Raw genomic sequence first — 19,875 nt, 5'->3', positions numbered from 1 at the left:
ATAACTAAAAGATCTAGTATAGTGCTTTCCAGTACAACCTTTTGTGATGACAGACATGTTCTATGTCTGTCCTGTCCAGTTGGTTTGCCACTAGGTGCCTTTTGAATATTTGAAATGTGGTGAGTGAAACTGAGAAACTGAGTTTTAAATTGTATTTTTAAGCAGGGTACAGTGGCTCACACCTGTAATCCCAGCACTTTGGGAGACCCAGGCAGGTGGATCACCTGAGGTCAGGAGTTCAAGACCAGCCTGGCCAACATGGCAAAACCCCATCTCTACTAGAAATACAAAAATTAGCCAGGTGTGGTGGCGTGCATCTGTAATCCCAGCTACTTGGGAGGTTGAGGCAGGAGAATCACTTGAATCTGGGAGGCAGAGGTTGCAGTGAGCTGAGATCATGCCACTGCACTCCAGCCTGGGCAACAAGAGCGAAACTCTGTCTTGAAAACAAACAAACAAAAAATTTTATTTTTAATTTTTTTATTTGTATAAATGTAAAGGATACAAATGCAATTTTGTTACATGGATAGATTGCATAGTGGTGAAGTCTGGGAGCTTTTAGTGTATCTATCACCATAACAGTGTACACTGTACACATTAAGTTTAATTAGCCAGATGTGGCTACTGACTGCCTGTTGGGTAGTGTAGTTTTAACACAGGCATACTTAGAGTCCCAGAGGAAAGGAGAGAGAAAATGGGACATGATAGACTCTAAGGATAAGAAGGATATACTACTCCTTCTAGAGTAGTATATTGGACTTTGATTCCCTAACATCCATTACACCCCAGATCATTTGTTCAAACCAGTCATCCTAATTTCACTCCCCTTTTTATTTACAGGTTCAGGACTGGGCGAGTCTTAGTAAGTATGAACCAACGAAATTGAGGAGAAATTTGCTTAGAGCTTCTGGGAAAGAGAAGTCAATGTCTGTCTGTGTTTCTCCTTCCTTCTCCTGCTACCCCTATCACTTCGGGAAGAGTGAAGCATGTTGCTCTGTTACAATTGGCAGCTGTCTTAGAACCACGAAGGGAAACAGCCTTGCAATGAAGCTCTTGGCCAAACAGTGAGATCTCAGCAGAGGAGTGAGATAGAAAGATCCTGAGTGCCTGAAGACAGGCTCGCACTGATTCATCTATCCTGAAGCTCACATCGTTGTCTCTGAGTGACTACTTAAAATGTGAAATAATACATTTCCTTGATATTTAAGCAAATTTTACTCATCTTCTGTTTCTTGCAGCCCAAAGCATCCTGATACCAAGAGTCACACGCTCATGATGTTTAGTGTGATCGTTCATTCACTTGTTGAGCACTCATTGTATTCCAGACATTGGATTAGACACTGGTGATAAAAGATCAAGGCCATGGTCTAATGAGGTGGACAAACACATTCCATATTCTGTTAATGTTAATAAAATGTGAAAAGTACTATAAGAGACGTATAGTGTGGGCTGACAGTAGAGGAACACTTGGTCCAACTTGGCAGAGGTAGCATTAGGGAAAAGCATGGATGGCTTCTGGGTGGCAATACCTGGACAGCATTTGAAAGACAACTGGATCTCGTCAGGCAAAGAAGGTGTAGTTTGAAAGGGCATTTTAATCAGAGGAAATAGCTTGAGCAAAGGCCTGGAGGTTTAAATCAGCAGCATAAAATGAGGGATTGTAAGAAGGGATAGTAGGAGATAGGGAGATACCAGATCACAAAGGGCAAAAGATGCATTGGGGAACCACTGGAGGAGAGTGATAGCTCAGATTTGCTTTTAACCCTGAAGTGAGTGTCTAGACTGAGACCCTCCCAGATATACAGGCATTTATCTCATTGCAAAGGGGAGACCAAGCCAGCCTTGATCTCATAGAACAAAAACCAACTAGCACATTGCAGACTTCTCACCAACTGATGGTCTCTGCCTCCGCTTTCTCCTCCATTTTGTTCCCTCTCCCATCTTTTTCACACAAACTCTTCAAATGTCTGGGTCAAAGAAGATAAAGATCATAATATGATAATATATGAAAAGTGCTGAGTATAGCATATGATACATAGCAGATCCAGAATGTATGCTAGTCTCTTTCTACTTCCTCTGGGTTCAGACAAGATAAACTGGCAGTCACAACAAGTAGTTGCTGTCTGATTAGAGAAACTAAGACTGCAAAACTTCATGCTAAAATCACACACTGTTCTTGACAGATGAGCTGCAGTTCAGCAGCTGTCTGGAGAAGCACACACTCAATGCTAAGCCTTAAAAGGCCACTCTCCTCACTCTTGCCCTCCTCAAGTTAAGTGATGTAATAAAAAATCTCACCAAGTCATTAATATAAATATTTTCAGACTTTAAATAAGGTGTTTTTGCATTTTATTTCCAGCCTGTGAACCTGGATGCACTTTATTCCCTGCAGCACTGGCAACACACTCATTACCCTCCTGTGGGGAAGGAATGGTCATCCAGGAGCCAGCAAGTCAAGCAGATGAGAAACAGAACTAACCAAGCCAGGAGTCAGCCCAGACAGCCCCGGGATATTGACTCTGAGTGGCCAAATTCCTTCCATTTGAACCACAAATGCTGATAAAATATTTTCAGGAACAGAGTGAGGGAATGTACTTCACTCACTTCCCAAAATGTAGACTTGAAGAGGTCAAATCCTATTTAATCCAGGCTGAGAAAATAATGCCCAACTTTATCCCAGAGCTAAATTTAGACATAAACTGAGATCTGGCCCTTGGCAAGTTAATTTAGATGAGCTAATGGTTGTTCCTGGCATAAGGGATACACTCAATAAATGGTAACTATTATTGTTACTTCAAAAATGGAGTGTCTGTTGGATGTTCTCATCTAGTCCTCCCACATATCCTAAAATCGGCTGTGCCAATCACTTGCACATCTGGGAACAAAGCTCCACATGAGGCTAAGGAGGAGGCAGCTCTTCCTTTGGGAGCCCCTCTCTCGGAGAAGGAGGCAGGCCTCCCTGTGGGAGCCCTTCTCTTGGGGAGAAGACCACCACCTAGCTATGCTGGTATGTGCTAGGTGGGCCTGACCTTGAGCTTAGGAGGAGGACTAGGCACCCCATTTTGCCCCTTCTCCCCTCTTCCAGCAGCAGCCTCTGCAATGGGGCTCAGACAGGTAAGGGGCCATGCAGGCAGCCAGGCTGGGCACATCCACAAGGAGAAGCTTGGCAGTGTTTCCAGCTTCTAGACCCTGCAGGATATACTCTGCAGGGCTTAGGAAGAACTTACTGAATGAAGAGCCCCATCACACCTCAAGGCTGCCAGAGGACCAAGGTAAATGCCTGTGTTTAGATAGCATCCATTGTCCCTAAAAGTAGGTTAGAGGCCAGGCACGGTGGCTCATGCCTGTAACCCCAGTACTTTGGGAGGTCAAGGTGGGTGGATCACCTGAGGTTGGTAGTTCAAGACCAGCCTGACCAACATGGAGAAACCCCATCTCTACTAAAAATACAAAATTAGCCAGGTGTGGTGGCGCATGCCTGTAATCCCAGCTACTCAGCAGAGGCAGGAGAATCGCTTGAACCCGGGAGGCAGAGGTTGTGGTGAGCCAATATTGCACCATTGCACTCCAGCCTAGGTAACAAGAGTGAAACTCCATCTCAAAAAGAAAAAGAAAAAGAAAAAAGTAGAAATGCAATAACCAGCTAACACATGATAATGTTTTAAGTAACCTTCATAATCACTTCTTTCACTTTTCTGTGCCTTAAAAGAAGTTAAAATTAAAATTTCATTTAATCATCCATCCTTCTTCCAAAATGTCTTTGGGAATTGTTCCCACTCCTGTCCCACTGCCAATCCTCCTAACATGAAGGCCTTGGTGCTGCCTTTGCCCCCTGACATCCAGCCAGTCACTGGTCTTATTTTCTTTCCTTGAGTGTCTCGAGGGTTTGTCCCTTCCATTTCTACTTTCACTACCACGTCATCTGTTCCCACTTGTATTAGTATAAAAGGACCAGAACCGGTTTCCTGCCTCCAAATCACTCTTTCCATTGCAAGGTGAAACTTGCTAACACCCCAGTTTTCAACAGTGAGTGCATTAACGTAGCGTTCCTAGAAACCATTCAGCAGTAGGTGGTGCTCTTGTGTCAGCTCAATGTTCACAGGTTTTGTTCTATTCTCAAGCAGCCCAGTGAGTACAGACTGTGTCACAGTCAACTATTTATTTATTTGGCACTAAGTGTCTCTGGTCAACACAGAGTAATTGAAGACACTGGTCCTGACCTCCAGAAATCTTCAATATAATTGGGGGAATGAGATCTTTGAGCACCTAGCTATAATGCTAGATGGGATGGAACAGGGACAACTTGAGGGGGATGGATAAGGGCTGCAGGAAATGCTCAGAGAGAGAAAGAGCAAGTCCAACAGGGGAGAACAGAGAGAGTAGCATCTGAGCTGGACCTTCAGCTGAGGGAGGGTTTTAATAGGCACATACAGTGGAGCAGGCATTCCAAATGAGAGGAGTGTTGGCATGCACAAAGGCATGAAAAGGTGGGAATGTGCAAAGCACAGAAGAGAATGCCCTGAGGTATGGGAGCTGAATGCCCAAGTCCAGTCTCACTCTCCATTCTAGGGCCCTTGTGTTTGTACCCCCTCTTGCCACCTCATGACAAGGTCATCTCCCCAGGGAAATCTGGGACAAGCTGGTCAACCCAATCTCTAAAGAGGATGGAGGAAACCAAACCCTCTTTTATCTCTCCACCAGAAAGCATATGTTACAGAGTGTATCTTCTCACCACATCAGCAGTTGTTCCTATAGGAGGACATTCTTATGCTAGAGAAAGCTTACTAAGGAGAGGCTAGAGGTGAACAAACTAAGAGAGTGGGATTTCAAAGAGGCCATGGGATGGGGGACTGGGGGAAGAACTCTTCTGGGATTCCAGCTAGAGGCAGATTTCCTCCAAGAGATTAATATTCCTTTGCATGTTTTTTTTCTCTTTTTTTATTATACTTTAAGTTCTAGGGTACATGTGCACAATGTGCAGGTTTGATACATAGGTATACATGTGCCATGTTGTTTTACCACAGGTTTCCAACTCTTTACAAGATAAGAGTATGAGGCTTTAGTTCTCCTTGGTAATGACCTCAGGAAGAGCCATGGGATACAGGAATGGGGTTGAATAGTAGATACCCTCGAGTTGGGCTTTTCCCTGAGAAACAGTAACTACTACTGACCTTGGCACCAGAACACTTTAACTCAACATTTTCATACTGGAAAAATCTCTCTGTGCTCATATGTGAGAAGATATCCTCCTGTATTTACAAATAAGATGGTGTCTCCCTCTATTCAAGTGAGAGAACATCATTCTCTGGGTGGGCGAACTCTTGGGGTTTCAGATCAACTAACTTGGGCTACAAAAACTAGTGCACCTACACATACAAAATCTCATTCTCACCTGCGCAAGTGGGACCAAAAGCTGCAGACTCCTCCCATTTCCCCTCACACATTTGAAAAACTGGTCCCAGGAAAGCTGCATTAAAGAGTTTAGAGCCCATGTCAAACGAAAATAGGCTGAAAGAACTCACAGAACTTTATCTGGTGAAGAAAACACGAGGAAGGTCCCCAAGCACTGTCCCCAAGTTATGGGAGAGCTGCCCTGTAGGGGAAGGAAGAGAGTAGTTCCCCAGTGACCCTGGGAGACAGAGATGGAACTACAGGGTGTAACTACAGGAGGGTAGATTCTGGCCTGCTAGAAGGAGGACTTTCTAACAACTGGGGCTATAGAACAGTGGAACAAGCTGCCTCACAAAGCTGTGGCTTCCTCAGCCCTGCAAATGCTCAGAAGAATCTGGAAAAATGCACATCTGGAAGGGAGTTCTGCCCTGGGTAAGGGATTGGACCTGAATCAAAGACTTCAGGATTCTCAGATGCTCCTGGCAAGACCTGAACCATTTGCCAGAATCCAGTTTTCCTCATGGTCCACTGGTTATTCCATGGACTTCTGACTCTCTGTTGTGCTCCGACTCCTGGTAACCCACATGGCATGAACACAGACCTCCTGCACTCCTCTCTGTAGAGCCTGTGCTCCAGCCACACCCAGCTGCAGACATTTCCAGGATCCAGCCTGCGTTTTGAAGCTGCTGTGCCTTTGCTCACACTCTTCCATCTCCCTGCATCCCAAACCCTGGCTAAACATTTCTCCATCTACATTCCCATAGCACTAATAGACACCATTGTGAACTTACCTGTGCAATGGCTATTTGTTTGCTGGTGCCCTCTGCTCCAACATGGCAAGGCCTGAATGCAGCTTATCTTCCAATTGCCCATCCCTGGCACAGTGCTCAGTACAGTGATTGGCTTATCTTCAGCAAGTGTTCTCTAAGATCCTGCCAGCCTGGTTACAGCATCCGTTTCCTTTTCTCCCTACTAGCAGCCAACCTTGTGTCTAATACCCACTGATGAGTTCCTCCTCAAGATCCCTTCTTGGTTTCTCCAGCCACCAGGTTCCTTACCTCCATGCTCTGCTGCCACAGGCTGCCTACTTTCCACTCCGGCATCTTTGTTGTGGATGGGGCTGTATTTCCCATGCATGCCCCTCAAGAGAGCCTCCCCAGGCATCTATCTACTGCTGATTCCACTCATTTACATGGACCAGCACAAGTCTATCTCTACAAATCTACCATTTTTTCCATGTGCTGAATGTCTTCAAGGCTCCAGCCATACTGGAAGATTTATGTACATTTTCTTTAACTCATACAATAATCCTAAGGCATGTATTAAAATCTATATTTTAGAGATAAAGAAATCAGTGTTCAGAGGGGGTGAACTGAACACAGTCACTCAGCTACAAGTGACCCAGCAGGGATTCAACCCAGGTTTCTCCAATTCCAAAACCAGTGCTCTCTCTGTCCCCCACAGGAGGCCTGAACTGTGCATGGGGCTCTTCCTTAACTCTGACCAAGGAAGGAAGCAGGAATGGAAAAGGAAGGCCATGCAACCAGTTCAGAGAGAACAGGTGCACAAAAGGTTAAGGACAGGCCTGGGGAGATGCCAGCGCAGGGACCAGGAAGGTCACAAGTGGGAAAGGGAGTAGAAAGGGAACAGGGGAAAATGGTAGAAGGTAGAAAAAAGGAAGGAAAGCAGGTTCCTCAAAGCAAAATGCCTAGAAAGAAACCTTGGGAAAGCTTCCCACCCCGAACAGAGACTTTGTTTTATAAAGTCTGACAAATTTGTCACCCCAGGCAGGATAAGACTTTGGGTTCTGTTTTGGGCTCTAGGGAGTGACCAGAACTGTTTATACCTTGGAGGGAGAGGACAGGAAATAGCAGTGGATACTTTGCCCAGTGACGGGGCATTCCCAAATTACTTTATAATTTATAAAACAAATTATAAAGTAAAATTTCTTTTACTTTATAAAGTACACCTGAAACGTCCTTCATTCTTCAAACAGGGTACCAAAACCTTTCCCCTGTTTCCCCTACTGGGGCAGAGCTGACATGTCTCCTTTTTGCTTGGACCACCTCCATGCTTTTTCTCCCATACATACTAAGACACCCACCCCACCTCCACCAGCCCTACCTCCACCCAGAAAGCAACAGAGACCTTGATATCTTAACTCACCTGGGTTCTAGCCACCGGAGTGGTGACTCTCTAAACCATCTTTTCCTTACAATGTATCAAGAATTACGTTAGTGCTAACTCTGATTTTCCCTGCACTGCCCTACATTATCCTCCATCCAAGGCCTGGGGTAAGAGTAGAGAGACATAGTCCCAGCAGAAGGCCTGTCACAGAGTAGACACTCAATGTCTGTTGATGAATGAGTCAATGAACTTTTCTCAGTTACTTTCCTGCACCACACACACACACACACACACACACACACACACACACACACACAGTTCATCTCTGATCAGACCTTCTTTTCACAGCTCACCTCAATTGCTGCAGACAGAGTCAGTGTGACAACCCAGATTCTGGAAAGTACTGTTAACACAGTGTCTTAGTTCTCAGTTCCAAAGAGTCACTAAGGGGTCCACAGTTCTATGGGGTCCATTCATAAGCAGGGGCTGCATAGGCAGACTCTTCACACACAGCAGTTCAGGTCTTGGCACCTTCCACTCTCTTGAGAGAACCATGGAAGGGAGCCAAGCCTCATGCCTGAGCATTCTTCCCAATCCTTCCTTCATTCTGTTCTCCACACCCACACTCCTCCTGCAGGCGTGCTAATCTCAGGATACAAATGGGGCTGAAAATGCAGGAGAGGGAAGAAAGGAGAGGGAGAAAAGCAGCTTTGGGAGAAAACACACACATGCAGCCTGTAGAACACTGTGACTTAGATTATTTTTGGAATCTAATGTTTCTAATGTTCAAGGGGAGGAAATGAAAAAAAGTAAGTCGAAATTCCCAGGACCAGCAGGCTGGAAATAATACAGGACACTGTGTTCTGTGTCAGGGGGCGGGATACAGACACACTTCCTTGTCCCGAGCCCCGTCAACAGGAGGTGGAGGGGTTTGGTGGTTAAGGTCTCAGTAGGAGGGGGAGAGCAGGAACAAGAGGGCACCGGAGCCTTTCTCCAAAAAAAGCAGGAAATTACAACCACCCAGTAAAGGCCTTGCCCTTCTGGCCACCCCGAAGGTCACAGCTCTTTGAAGCCTCCCTCCCAACATGAAGGGCTCAGGCAATTGAACCACACAGAGACATGACACGCCCCTCTGGAGGCCTGTCCAGTGCTTGTCCCTTCACCACAGCACTGGTGAGGACACATGTCAAGTGACCTTTATCCTCCTAGCCCCCAGCCCCTTTAGCTACCACCTAGGTTCCTGGCACATGCCACCATCTGTCCTGCATGGCAAGAAGCCTCCAAAGAGAGGGTGTAGAGGGTGTGTGTGTGTGTGCACGTGCGAACACGTGTGTGTTTGTGTGCGCACGTGCGCGTGCGTGTGGTGTGTGTGTGTGTGTGTTGGGAGAAGAGGGAGGAGCACCAGCTTCAAAGCAGAGGGCTCTATCCCAAGCAAACCACTCAAGCACACCAAGTCTCAGCTTTCCCATCTGTGAAATGGTGCCCCTATACGTGCCCACCTGGCCTACCACATACAGTACATGGGAGACTTGGATGATGAACCACGGACTGGATGACTTTGGGTGGGTCTCTGCTCTGGGTCAAAGATTATTATATAAAAGGAAGGGCTGGGCCAGAAAATCTCTAAGGTCATGGGTGTGAAAATACTTTCAACATTCCCAAAAGAATTACATATTGTAATTACTGCAAAGGCAATTCACTTTGACAAATGACAGTGGAATCATGTTACTGTTGCCTCATGGGGAATGAGGGTGTTGGAGGTGTGGGGAAGAGAAGAGAAAGTGGGCCAGGGTCTACCAGGGAAGTAGAAGCAGCAGGATTTCTCTACAACAGCCCCACTGATTCTGGTCACCCCAGGCAGGATAAGACTTTGGGTCCTGTTTTGGGCTCTAGGGAATGACCAGAACTGTTTATACCTTGGTGGGAAAGGACAGGAAATAGCAGTGGATACTTTGCCCAGTGACGGGGCATCCTGGGGATGTCCTGCAATGCTAATGTGGCCAACAGGACATACCAACCTCCAAATGCAATAAGCACATCACCCTTAGCACAGTGGTCTGCTGCCTACCACAACGCCCAGTGGTGCCCAGTGTAGATTTTCTCATGGTGATTAACATAAAAGCAACATTATTTTGTTTGCACAGACTTCCAAGAATATTAAAATGCATAAACATTGCCATAGGAAGTATTTCTGGCCCCAAGTTTGCAAGGGAATAAGACAAATATGCTCTTAGCTATACTGCAAAGCCAGAAGGTGACAAGTGTCTCTGATGTAGAGGGTGCATGGGGACGGGTGCTCACCTCTCATGGGACACCAGGAAGAATCACTTTCCTCTGGGGCTGCTTCAAGGACAGACCTTGTTTTTCCAGAGAACTTTCCCTGTGGAGGATCTCCCTGCCCTGACTCCTCAGGTGTGACCCCAATTTGACCTATGTGCTCCTCTTTTGTGCCCTGCCCAGGGGCACTGCATAGCCTGGTGACCTGCAGGACCCCCAAGAATCTACACCATAATTTCCAACTTCCCTCAAAAATCAATTCTGAATTTTGTTCCATTAAGGATAATTGAAAATGATTTAGAGCAGGTTCATTTGGAAGAGAGCATCAGTGACACTCTTCATGGTCTCAGCAGGCACCCATGACTGAAGAGTAAATCATAACTGAAATAGCGCAGGGAGAAGGAAGGGAAGCCAATATTCCTGGAATAGCTATGCTGGGCCAGGCACCATGCCAGGCACTGCTACATACATAACCCCACTCAATTCTCATAACAACCCTGCGAAGAAGTTTGTCTTTTTTTTAAGCAAACAAACAAATAAACAAAACCTCAAGGGAGTAGGGTTTTATTTTTGCTGAGAGGTTTCTTATTTTTCATAATTACCCAAGGCAACAATCCTGAAAAGAGAAGAACCCACTATAAATATGTAGGGGAAAACGAAAAAGCAAAAAAGCAAAAAGTATTATATAATTGTTAAGTTGTAAAAGGGCTTAGATATTTATTTAGTGGGGCAAGTCTCAAAGGAAGAGGAATGGATTGGGGTGGGGGTGGGGCTTTATTAAACCACTCTGCAGATTCTGGTACATCTCCTCAGAAGTTTATTCTCTATCATCACCACCTCCAAAGCTACTACCACCATGACCGTGGCCACCCCACTTTTCCTGTTGAAAGATGTTTTCATTGACAGAGTATTGTGCATGAGAACAGTGCAGTGTGGAAGCAGAAGAAAAGTCAAAAGATGCTGAAGTAGAAGTAATACAAATTCTTTATCTTTGTTTTGTCGGTAACATAATTGGGGTTGAGAATTTAAAGATGTGCCTAATGTCTCACAATCGATACGTGTCACCCCAGGACAAATCCTAAGTCCACCCACCACAGCTCCATTTCAGCATGGCACCCATGGATGTGAATAGAATTTCACCATGCAAAAATGAATATGCAGGAAGGCATTTAAAAATTAGGCTTTACAAGGTGAGCTTTCCCATAGTGGTAAAGGCAGGGCCAGGCAGCCATGGAGGCCACAGTCTCTGCTGAACACCTAAAAAAAATGAAAGATTCTCATTTGGGCTAGATGTCTTGGTCATGGGCGAGGTAGGCACCAAAATATCCTCTCAAGCAGGGTGATAAGGATATTGTCTTGGGTGTTTCCCAACCATGCATTTACACATGAAACAAATACAATGTGCTGCATAAACCAATAATAGGCATGATTCCAATACTGGAAGCCCCATTAGCCAGCTTTGTTCACTCTTTTGGGGATTCTCCCAAAGTGCAAATATCTTCTCCTTTCCAGAATAGCTTTGGGCAAGGCTAAAAAATGGGCCTCCTGGGTAGACATCAGTAGAGCTTCCTTTATTCAGAAATGAAGTAGATAAAGATTTCTCAATCAGTTAAGTCTAGTTATGCACTGGAACTCTTTGAAGCTCTGCTCCTTCCCTGAAAAGACTGGAAGACTGAGGGCCTTCCCCAGATCAGAAGGCAGATGAGAGTTTCGGTATTTTCTGGTACTTATCATTGGCATCAGCACATTGACATCACGAGGTCATAATGACTGTCATCAGATGGCAAGGCTGGGATTTCTACAGTGTGTGGGAGGTAGACGTGTGGACTTCACGGTTGCTTCTAGTTCTAGCATTATAAGATGTGCCCTGGGCACCCAGGAAGGGGTGTGTGTGGGGAGGATCTTCCACTGAGTAGCACTCACCCTTCCATTTTCCAAAGGCACATCTACAATGAGTCTACTTAACAACTTTTAAGACCACATATGGCCCCCAAAGGGGAAGAAGCCCATCCCCTCTCTTCAGTAATAGGTTGTGTTTGCAGGGCAGACACCTTCATCACACAGGGTCTACCGCAACTGGAGGGGTGGCTGGATGTGAAACATGGCTGCACAGAGAGCCTTAATCTGCACCAGGCCAATGACAGGTGACCTGGCTTGTGTTCTGTGAATACAGTGGAGGACAGGCCCATTAGTTATAGACCAGAGGGCGCCCGGCTGAGACTGCAGTGGTTCATCTAACATCATGCATTGTTTGAATCATCTCTGAATTACTCTGTGTTTCCACAGATGGCTCATTAAGACTTTCCTGTCATTCCTGAGCAGCAGTGTTCTCTGAAAATTCTCCAAGCACAGAGGCTGTGCCTAGGACAGTACAGGGTGCACAGAAAGCATTTAATAAGTAAGAGTTTATGCAAAGGGAAACAAAAAAACTTTTGGAGGTATGGCTGTCTATCACCTTGATGGTTTTATAGGTGTATACGCATGTCCAAACTTATCAGATCATATGTGTTGAATATGTGCCACTTATTATTTATCAATTATACCTCAATAAATCTGCTTCTAAAAATAAAAAAAAAGTGAATACACAGGAGCTTATGTGCTCACTTCCTTAATTAGATGGTGAGCTGCTCCAGACAGAACTTCTGGCCTACCCACCCTTTTGGGGGCTCACGACAGCTGTTCAACATTGATTATTAAATGAATGAGTGACTTGCTTTATGAATTATCTGTGGAACAGAGGCCCTACTCCCTAGATGCTTAGTTGGGAGACAGCATGGCCCACTCCCCAGCACCTCCAAGATGGGGAATGTGGGGGGTCACCACAGGTGACAGGGGAAGAAGTGAGAGGCAGCTTCACTCCCCAAGGCCAGCTGGTAAATGGGGAATACCAACCCATTTTCAAGCCCTTGGGAACAAGCTGTCACCCTGCAAGGCCAGGGGAGAGACTGCGCCCACCTCTTTTACAAAAATAGAGGCTGAACTATCACCAGACTCCTCTGATTGCCAAGAGCTTCCCAGATCTGGAATTAGAGGCCTCTGCCAACCAGCCTCCCACCAGAAGGGAGACTAAGACTTGGCTCAGGCAGTAACTACTTCCTTAAGCCCTTGTTTAGATGTGGATCCACACTCACAGCCCTTACTCCAAACCATCACCCTCTTCACCCCCTTCCAAAGCCACCAAATAAGTCAAAGGCTGAAGCACTTAGCTCTGGGCAGATATTTTAAATTAATATTAAAGCAACCTAAAAGGACTGTTTTTCTACCCTGTCCAGCACTCAGCACATTTTCAGTGGCAGCTGGGTCAAGCTTGAGTGACGTTTTCACCACTGACTCAACCTCAAAATATTCCTGGGCTGCCCTCATCCCATCCTTCTTTTTGCTCCCTTGTTTTGAATATTCTCTCCCTCTCTTCCCACCCCTCTACTCACATGCACATGCATGAACATACACATGTACACATTTGCACACTCCCCCACAATCCTTTTTAAGGTATGAGCACATCACACAACAGGCATTCTAAACCTTGGGTTCAAGGATAGAATTCAGGGATCATATACTTGGATAGGAAAAAAATCATATCTTTATTTTCACTAACCTCTAACTGAAATATAGCATTCTCTTCCATTATGAACATAGTCAACAAACTGCATTAGTGTTAGCAATGCTGGTGTCTTTGACTCCAATAGAAACACACACATTTTCATATCACATCAGGGTTGTTGTCCTGAAACCTCATTTATTTATGTCCATCGCTACTTCAGGATTATGGTGGTTATTAGACTTCAAGTAGATCTTATTAGCATGTTAATTGAAAAGTACATATAGTGCTGCTATTTTTAAAATGTAATAACTATTTCTTTATTTTATTTTTAACGTTTAATTTAGATTCAAGGGATACACATGCAGGTTTATTACCTGGGTATAATCCTATCACCCAGGTACTGGGTATACTACCCAATAGTTAGTTTTTCAACCCTTAGCCCCCTCTCTCCTTACTGCCTCTAGTAGTCCCCAGGTTCTATGTTGCCATCTTTAAGTCCATGAGTATCCAATGATTACCTCCCACTTATAAGTGAGAACATGTCGTATTTGGTTTTCTGTTCCTGCAAATAACCGTGTTTAAGTAATTGCTTTCCAAGCCTATGTATATTTTTTGTACATTTACAAATGTTATTCTGAGAAGGGGTCCATATGCGTCACCAGACCAAAAGAGTCCATGGCACAGAAAGAGCCCCTGCTGTGGAATGAGCATTAAAATGTAGGATTTGAGATTTTTCTCTAGGGCCATCAAGGCATGCACCAGGAGACCTAGGGGCTAACAGGTGGTGTTCAGTGGTAGCAAGAGGCAAGCTCTGGGAGCAGAGGGACAGGAGGGTTATTGGATAAGAGCTTGGATGGGCTTTGGAAACAGATTAAAACACTGGCCCTGGCTAACCAACAGTATGACCTCGGGCCAGCCACTTCACCTCTCTGAGTTTCCATTTCTTCAATTGTAAAATAGTAATTATCATATACTATACAATTCTTACGGGCATGGATTGAGAGAATATATATGTAACAGCAATTACTGCCCTGTTGAATGGAACTTGGCAGCCCCTAGAAGCGCAGCCTCCTTGACTTGGGAACTTCTGGAGCTATGGTATGCTGTTTGCTTGGTTTTTCAGACAGGCACTATCTGTGCCCTATGCAGGCTTCCCCTGTCCTTGAGCCTCGGGGATACCATGAAGTGCCCCAAACTCTAAAACATACCTAGGCAGACCTAAGTCCCCCACCTCCCTTTCTGTCCCTTGCTCACTGAAACAGGTACCCAGGCCAGGCTGCAAAGCAGATTCCCTGCCCCAGAGCAAAACAGGCCTCGAGAAAAAAAGAGATGTTCCAGATCTTTCCAAAACTGGCAACAGGGCCGGGCACGGTGGCTCACGCCTGTAATCCCAGCACTTTGGGAGGCCAAGGCGAGCAGATCATGAGGTCAGGAGATCGAGACCATTCTGGCTAACACGGTGAAACCCTGTCTTTACTAAAAAAATACAAAAAATTAGCCGAGCATGGTGGCAGGCGCCTGTAATCCCAGCTACTCAGGAGGCTGAGGCAGGAGAATGGCGTGAATCTGGGAGGCGGAGCTTGCAGTGAGCCGAGATGGTGCCACTGCACTTCAGCCTGGGCGACAGAGCGAGACTCTGTCTCAAAAAAAAAAAAAAAATTAAAAAAAACAAAGGAAACAAAACTGGCAACAGAGCCAAAGTACCTGATTCTGGATTCACAGAACAGCTGGCTCCTGCCCTGGCATCTAATCACTTGGTGAGCAATGCAGGAATTCTGAAGTCTAAGCTGCCCTTCCCAGAGCAGGTCAGGCCAGGGTCAGACCTAGGCTACCAGGCCACTGGGCAAAGAGCCCCAAGAAAGGTCAGAAGTTCCCAAAACTTGCTTAAATCATATTCAAGAGGTATATAAAAAGGGATATGCTATAAAAAGTGATATGCATTAAAAAAAACTGCACATACTAATTTTCTTTTACTGTATGTTATAAAAAATTAGAAAACATTATAAAATTATACGGAGAAAATCAATCATAAGCCTGTCCCAAGGAAGCAAAACTATTAACATTCTGGTAAATTTTCTTGCAGTTATATTTAGTACATAAATTGGGATCACACTTATACAGAGAGTTTAAGATCTCGATTTCATCATTTAAAAATACCTAGAGACATTTCTCAATTTGAGCTCTTAAAAGACAGAAAACCATCATTTCAGACATTGTAAAATTCACAGGTTACTGAGAGATGTCATGGCATCCCTAAGAACAGTATTGTCCATTTAAATACAAGTTATATCCAAAAAACTGATAGGAGGAGAGCCTATTTTATTCTTCTTAAAGCACATACAATAGTAAACTATTCTTTCTCCTCTTTAGCTTAAAGAGAATCTAGGGAAGATACCTTTGTATCCTCAGCAAAGAGGCACTATATGCAATTTTCCTTTTTTACATTCTCTTATCTTACTTTCCCCTGATAAGGGGAAAGCTTTGAAAATTCACTGCTAGAAAAAATGGTGTCTTACTCAAGAAAGTGCTTAGCAGCTGAAGAGAAACCTCTGGAAACAAGTGGGTATGCCAGGAAGAGCCCTGGACTTGGAAACAGAAAAATGCTGGATTCAGATGTCAGCTCTGTCACTGTAGACCCAAGATCAAAGAACATCCGTTTCCCTGCATGTCAAGAGAGATACCACCACTCAACCCGTAAGGATCAAAGGATTATGCAGATTAAATAAGACTGTGTGAAAGTGGTTTGTCAATGGTAAAATACATTGCAGGGCCATAATCACTAATTAATATTATAGTGGCTGCTAACAGTACTGTTTTTGTTCCTTAGCTGGCTTGAACCACTCATTGCAGGCACTGGGGCAGCTTCTAACAGTAGGCGAAAGCATGGACCCTGGAGCCAGACTGCACTTCCCAGCTTGGTGAATTCTTTAACCTCTCAGTTTCTTCATCTGTAAAATGTGATTATAATAGTACATCTACCGCTTAGGACTCTTGAAAGGATTAAAATGAGTAAATTTACACACAGTGCTTAGAACAATACCGGGCACATAATACGTACTATATAAGGGTGAGCTTAAAAAAAAAATTACATTAGCTAAAACTAGTAGGCACACTGTTTCAAAGCTTTCCAGAAAAGTACTATCATTAATCAGAAAGTTGGATGAGCAACCTCTGCTCCCTCACCCCCATCCCGGCTCAGGTTTGGCTTGTTCCCTTCCTACCTTCTCAGCATCTTGCTCGAAGAGCCGCAACTGAAAGCACTGGTCCAGCTTGAGCTTGCGCACGTGCCACATCTGGTGCAGGTGCTGCCGGGTGGAGTGCAGCTTGTCCAGGAGGCTGGTGATCTTGGGCACCAGGCTCTGGAAGTCGGCACTGCCTGGGATGCAGTTGCGTCCTGAGAAGCCGTCGCTGCAGCGGATGCACTGCAGCAGCCGCTGCCCCTCTCGGTCCAGCTCCTCCACAGGGGCCTTCAGCACCTTTTTCTTGAGCTGTGTGTGCTCGTCAATGAGCCGCCGAGAGCCCTCCACATCCACGGGAAACTCCTTCCGGGCTAGCATCTCCTGGAGGTCCTCGAGGCGCGAGAGCAGGTGCACGGCGCTGTTGAAGAACTCCTCCAGGGAGAGCCGCAGTTCGATCCACTCCTCATGGTTGTAGTCCAGGGAGCCGTCAAACTCCTCTGTCAGCTGGGAGGGGTCCACCAACTTTGTGAGGCCCTCCACAGATACCATGCTCGTCTGTAAGGGGCAGACACAGACAAGGACACTCAGTGATGTTGGGGGAAGAACAGGGCAGAAATAGGATGAGGGAAAGGACAGATAAGTCCACATAATAATGACCACAGCCTGCCTCGGGAAGGGTGAGTGGAGGCCATGGGACTCACTGGTCAGGAGTCACAGATCAGCCGGGATCAGCAGTTTCTACAGACTGCTGACTGCTTTAGCAAGCCTCTCCAACTGCCCGCCATTTACCACCCCAGAAGAACTGCTTTTGTGTCCCTGCTCTCCTCATTTTCCCTTCTCCTGACCCCAGTTCACTTCAAAAGGGCTTCAGAGGCTTGAAGCAGAAACTGGAAGAAAAACTGACCTAGTTTCTGGGGGACAGTTTTCTACAGCTTTAAAACCAAGGCCCATGGACCCAGGGTATCATCATAGTTGGATTAAGCAACATGGGCCAGTGCTTGGGCTGCAAAGATTTCACAGTCTTATCTTTTCCGAGGCTCTCCCTATTAGCTCTTCCGTGGTATGGTGATGGGCAACAGTGGAGTCTGGGCCCTTGGCTTTCTCTGTGAGGCCCCTACAAGCTCCTGGAGAGCAGATTGGAGAATGTTTGTCTCCAGGAAGCAAAGCGTCTCCAGCAAATGATGATGAAGGCAACCACCTTAGTTTATTAGTAAACATCTTTTCCTTCCTATAGGGCTTTAGGCTTCTCTTCTTTCTCATGAAGAATGAGAGGCTAGCAAATTAATATCTGTGTTTGGGTTCCAGCCCTACGCTTATTAACTGTGTGACCCAGGGCAAGCTATTAAGGTCTCAGAGCCTCAGTCTCCTCCTCTGTGTAATGGAGATAATAATTTCTTCCTCATTGGGCTTGCAGAGATTAAATGTATCAATGTGTGTAAAGCACATAGGGTGCATAGCATGGAGTACATGCTCAATCCCTGTTAGTGCCCACTTTGATGATCTGAAGGCTGCATAATTACTCAAAACCTGAAAAGCAATTTATCTCTCTGTGTCTTGCTACTCTCTGAGCATCCCCTTTGTTCCTTCTCTTTCCACCCCTCTCCTAAGAGGAAGGAAGGAGTTGCCATAGGCAGGAGGGCTGGTCTGGAACAATGGTTGTCAAACTTGACTGCTCATTGGAATCCTTTGGGGAATGTACAAAAATACCAATGCTCAAACCTCATCCCTAGAAATTCTGATTTAATTGGCTAAATGGGAGCTTGGACATGAGTAGGTTTAAGAGTCCCTCAGATGATTCTAATGTGCAAGCAGAGTTGCAAACTCCTGCTAATCTCCATCCTTGCTACTCAAAGCATACCTCTCAGACCAGCAGTATTGGCATCACATGGGAGCTTGTTAGAAATGCAGAATCTTAGGCCTTACCCCAGACCTACTGAGGCAGAATCTGCATTTTCAAAATCCCCAGGAGACTTGTGTGCATTAAACTTGAGAAAACCTATTCCAAAGTACTTTCTCCTTCAAATTTGGCTCAAAGTTTACCACTTCCGGGAAGTCCTCCATCATTATACTTATCAATTACGTATAAGTATCTGTTGTTGAACAAGCTTATACTCTCATCTCTGTATCACTTGTCACCCCAGTCTGCACTAAGTATTAAATTCACTGTTTTTAAGATATTGCCTTATAAATATTCCTTTGATTGGGAGGCCCCCAGCTATCTCTCCTATCCTCTTATTTAGGAGGCAGAGACAAGCTTGCTCAACTTAGAGTGAAAGAGGTGCAGAGAGATGGGACACGCAGGCCAGCAATGCTGAAGCAGAAGTATCAAGACTTACTGAAAAGATTGTTTTCAGTCTCTTCAGCTTATACATTTATAGGCTTGTTATCACCACCTCTGTATAAACAAGCCAAAATATAGAAAGCATTTCCCTACAGGACTCCTAGTGTTCTGGAGGGGTGCTGGGAGACTATAATAGGTCACAGCTTTTATACCAAGCCAAATTTCTTGTATTGTTTACACAGAGTGAGAATCGCCTGCATCAAGTGTCAGGTCATTGTGCTCAAATCACAGCCTATTTGACACCACACACAGGCGCTCCTGGCCCCCAGGGCACAAAAGTCTGAAATGGGAACCTGCTGAAAGATTAAAAGCAGCTCTGCGTTTTCAACACACACACATTTAAAAGTTCATCCCCTTGCAGATGAGGACTAGAATTCTGAGGAAGGGAACAGTTTAAATTTGGCTGGAACACAGATGCTTAAATCATTGATTTAATCTGATGTATTGTCATTAAAAATTCTCAGGGGAAACATATACCCTCTAGAAAATTTAGTTTAAAAACATGTTTTCCTTGATTATGAAAGTAATATGTCATCCTTGAAAAAAATAAAAATATATGAAGTAAATAAAAACCACCCATTATCCAGTCACCTAGAATAAACCATCACTAACATCTTCAATCTCAGTTTTCTTCTCCATACATACACTTTAAAAACAAATCTCAGATTATACTGTCCATATTGTTTTATCACCTGCGTTTTACTAAACAATAAATATTTTAATACTATTTTTTCTAAATACGGCTTTTCATGGCTTCATAGTATTTGGGTTTTTTGTTTGTTTGTTTTGTTTTGTTTTGAGGAGTTTTGCTCTGTCACCCAGGCTGGAATGCAATAGTGCAATCTCAGCTCACTGCAACCTCTGCCTCCCAGGTTCAAATGATTCACCTGCCTCAGCCTCTTGAGTAGCTTGGATTACAGGCGCACGCCACCACGCCCGGCTAATTGTGTATTTTTAGTAGAGACGGGGTTTCACCATGTTGGCCAGGCTGATCTCGAACTCCTGACCTCAAGTGATCT

The 19,875-nt window shown here is 45.0% G+C and overlaps 1 protein-coding gene across 20 annotated transcripts in view; it reads right to left on the bottom strand.

The window, feature by feature from the left end:
- Nucleotides 1-19,875, bottom strand: part of KALRN (kalirin RhoGEF kinase) — a 694,786-nt gene that overhangs the window by 444,967 nt on the left and 229,944 nt on the right. For all 20 annotated transcript variants that reach the window (XM_030802195.1, XM_030802198.1, XM_030802200.1 and 17 more), the window contains exon 5: nucleotides 16,558-17,070. In XM_030802195.1, the coding sequence (XP_030658055.1) occupies nucleotides 16,558-17,070 (513 nt within the window). The remainder of the gene's footprint in view (nucleotides 1-16,557; nucleotides 17,071-19,875) is intronic.

Source organism: Nomascus leucogenys, chromosome 21 (genome assembly GCF_006542625.1).
Source record: "Nomascus leucogenys isolate Asia chromosome 21, Asia_NLE_v1, whole genome shotgun sequence".
Classification (NCBI taxonomy): domain Eukaryota; kingdom Metazoa; phylum Chordata; class Mammalia; order Primates; family Hylobatidae; genus Nomascus; species Nomascus leucogenys.
This window is presented reverse-complemented; position numbering and strand designations above follow the sequence as displayed.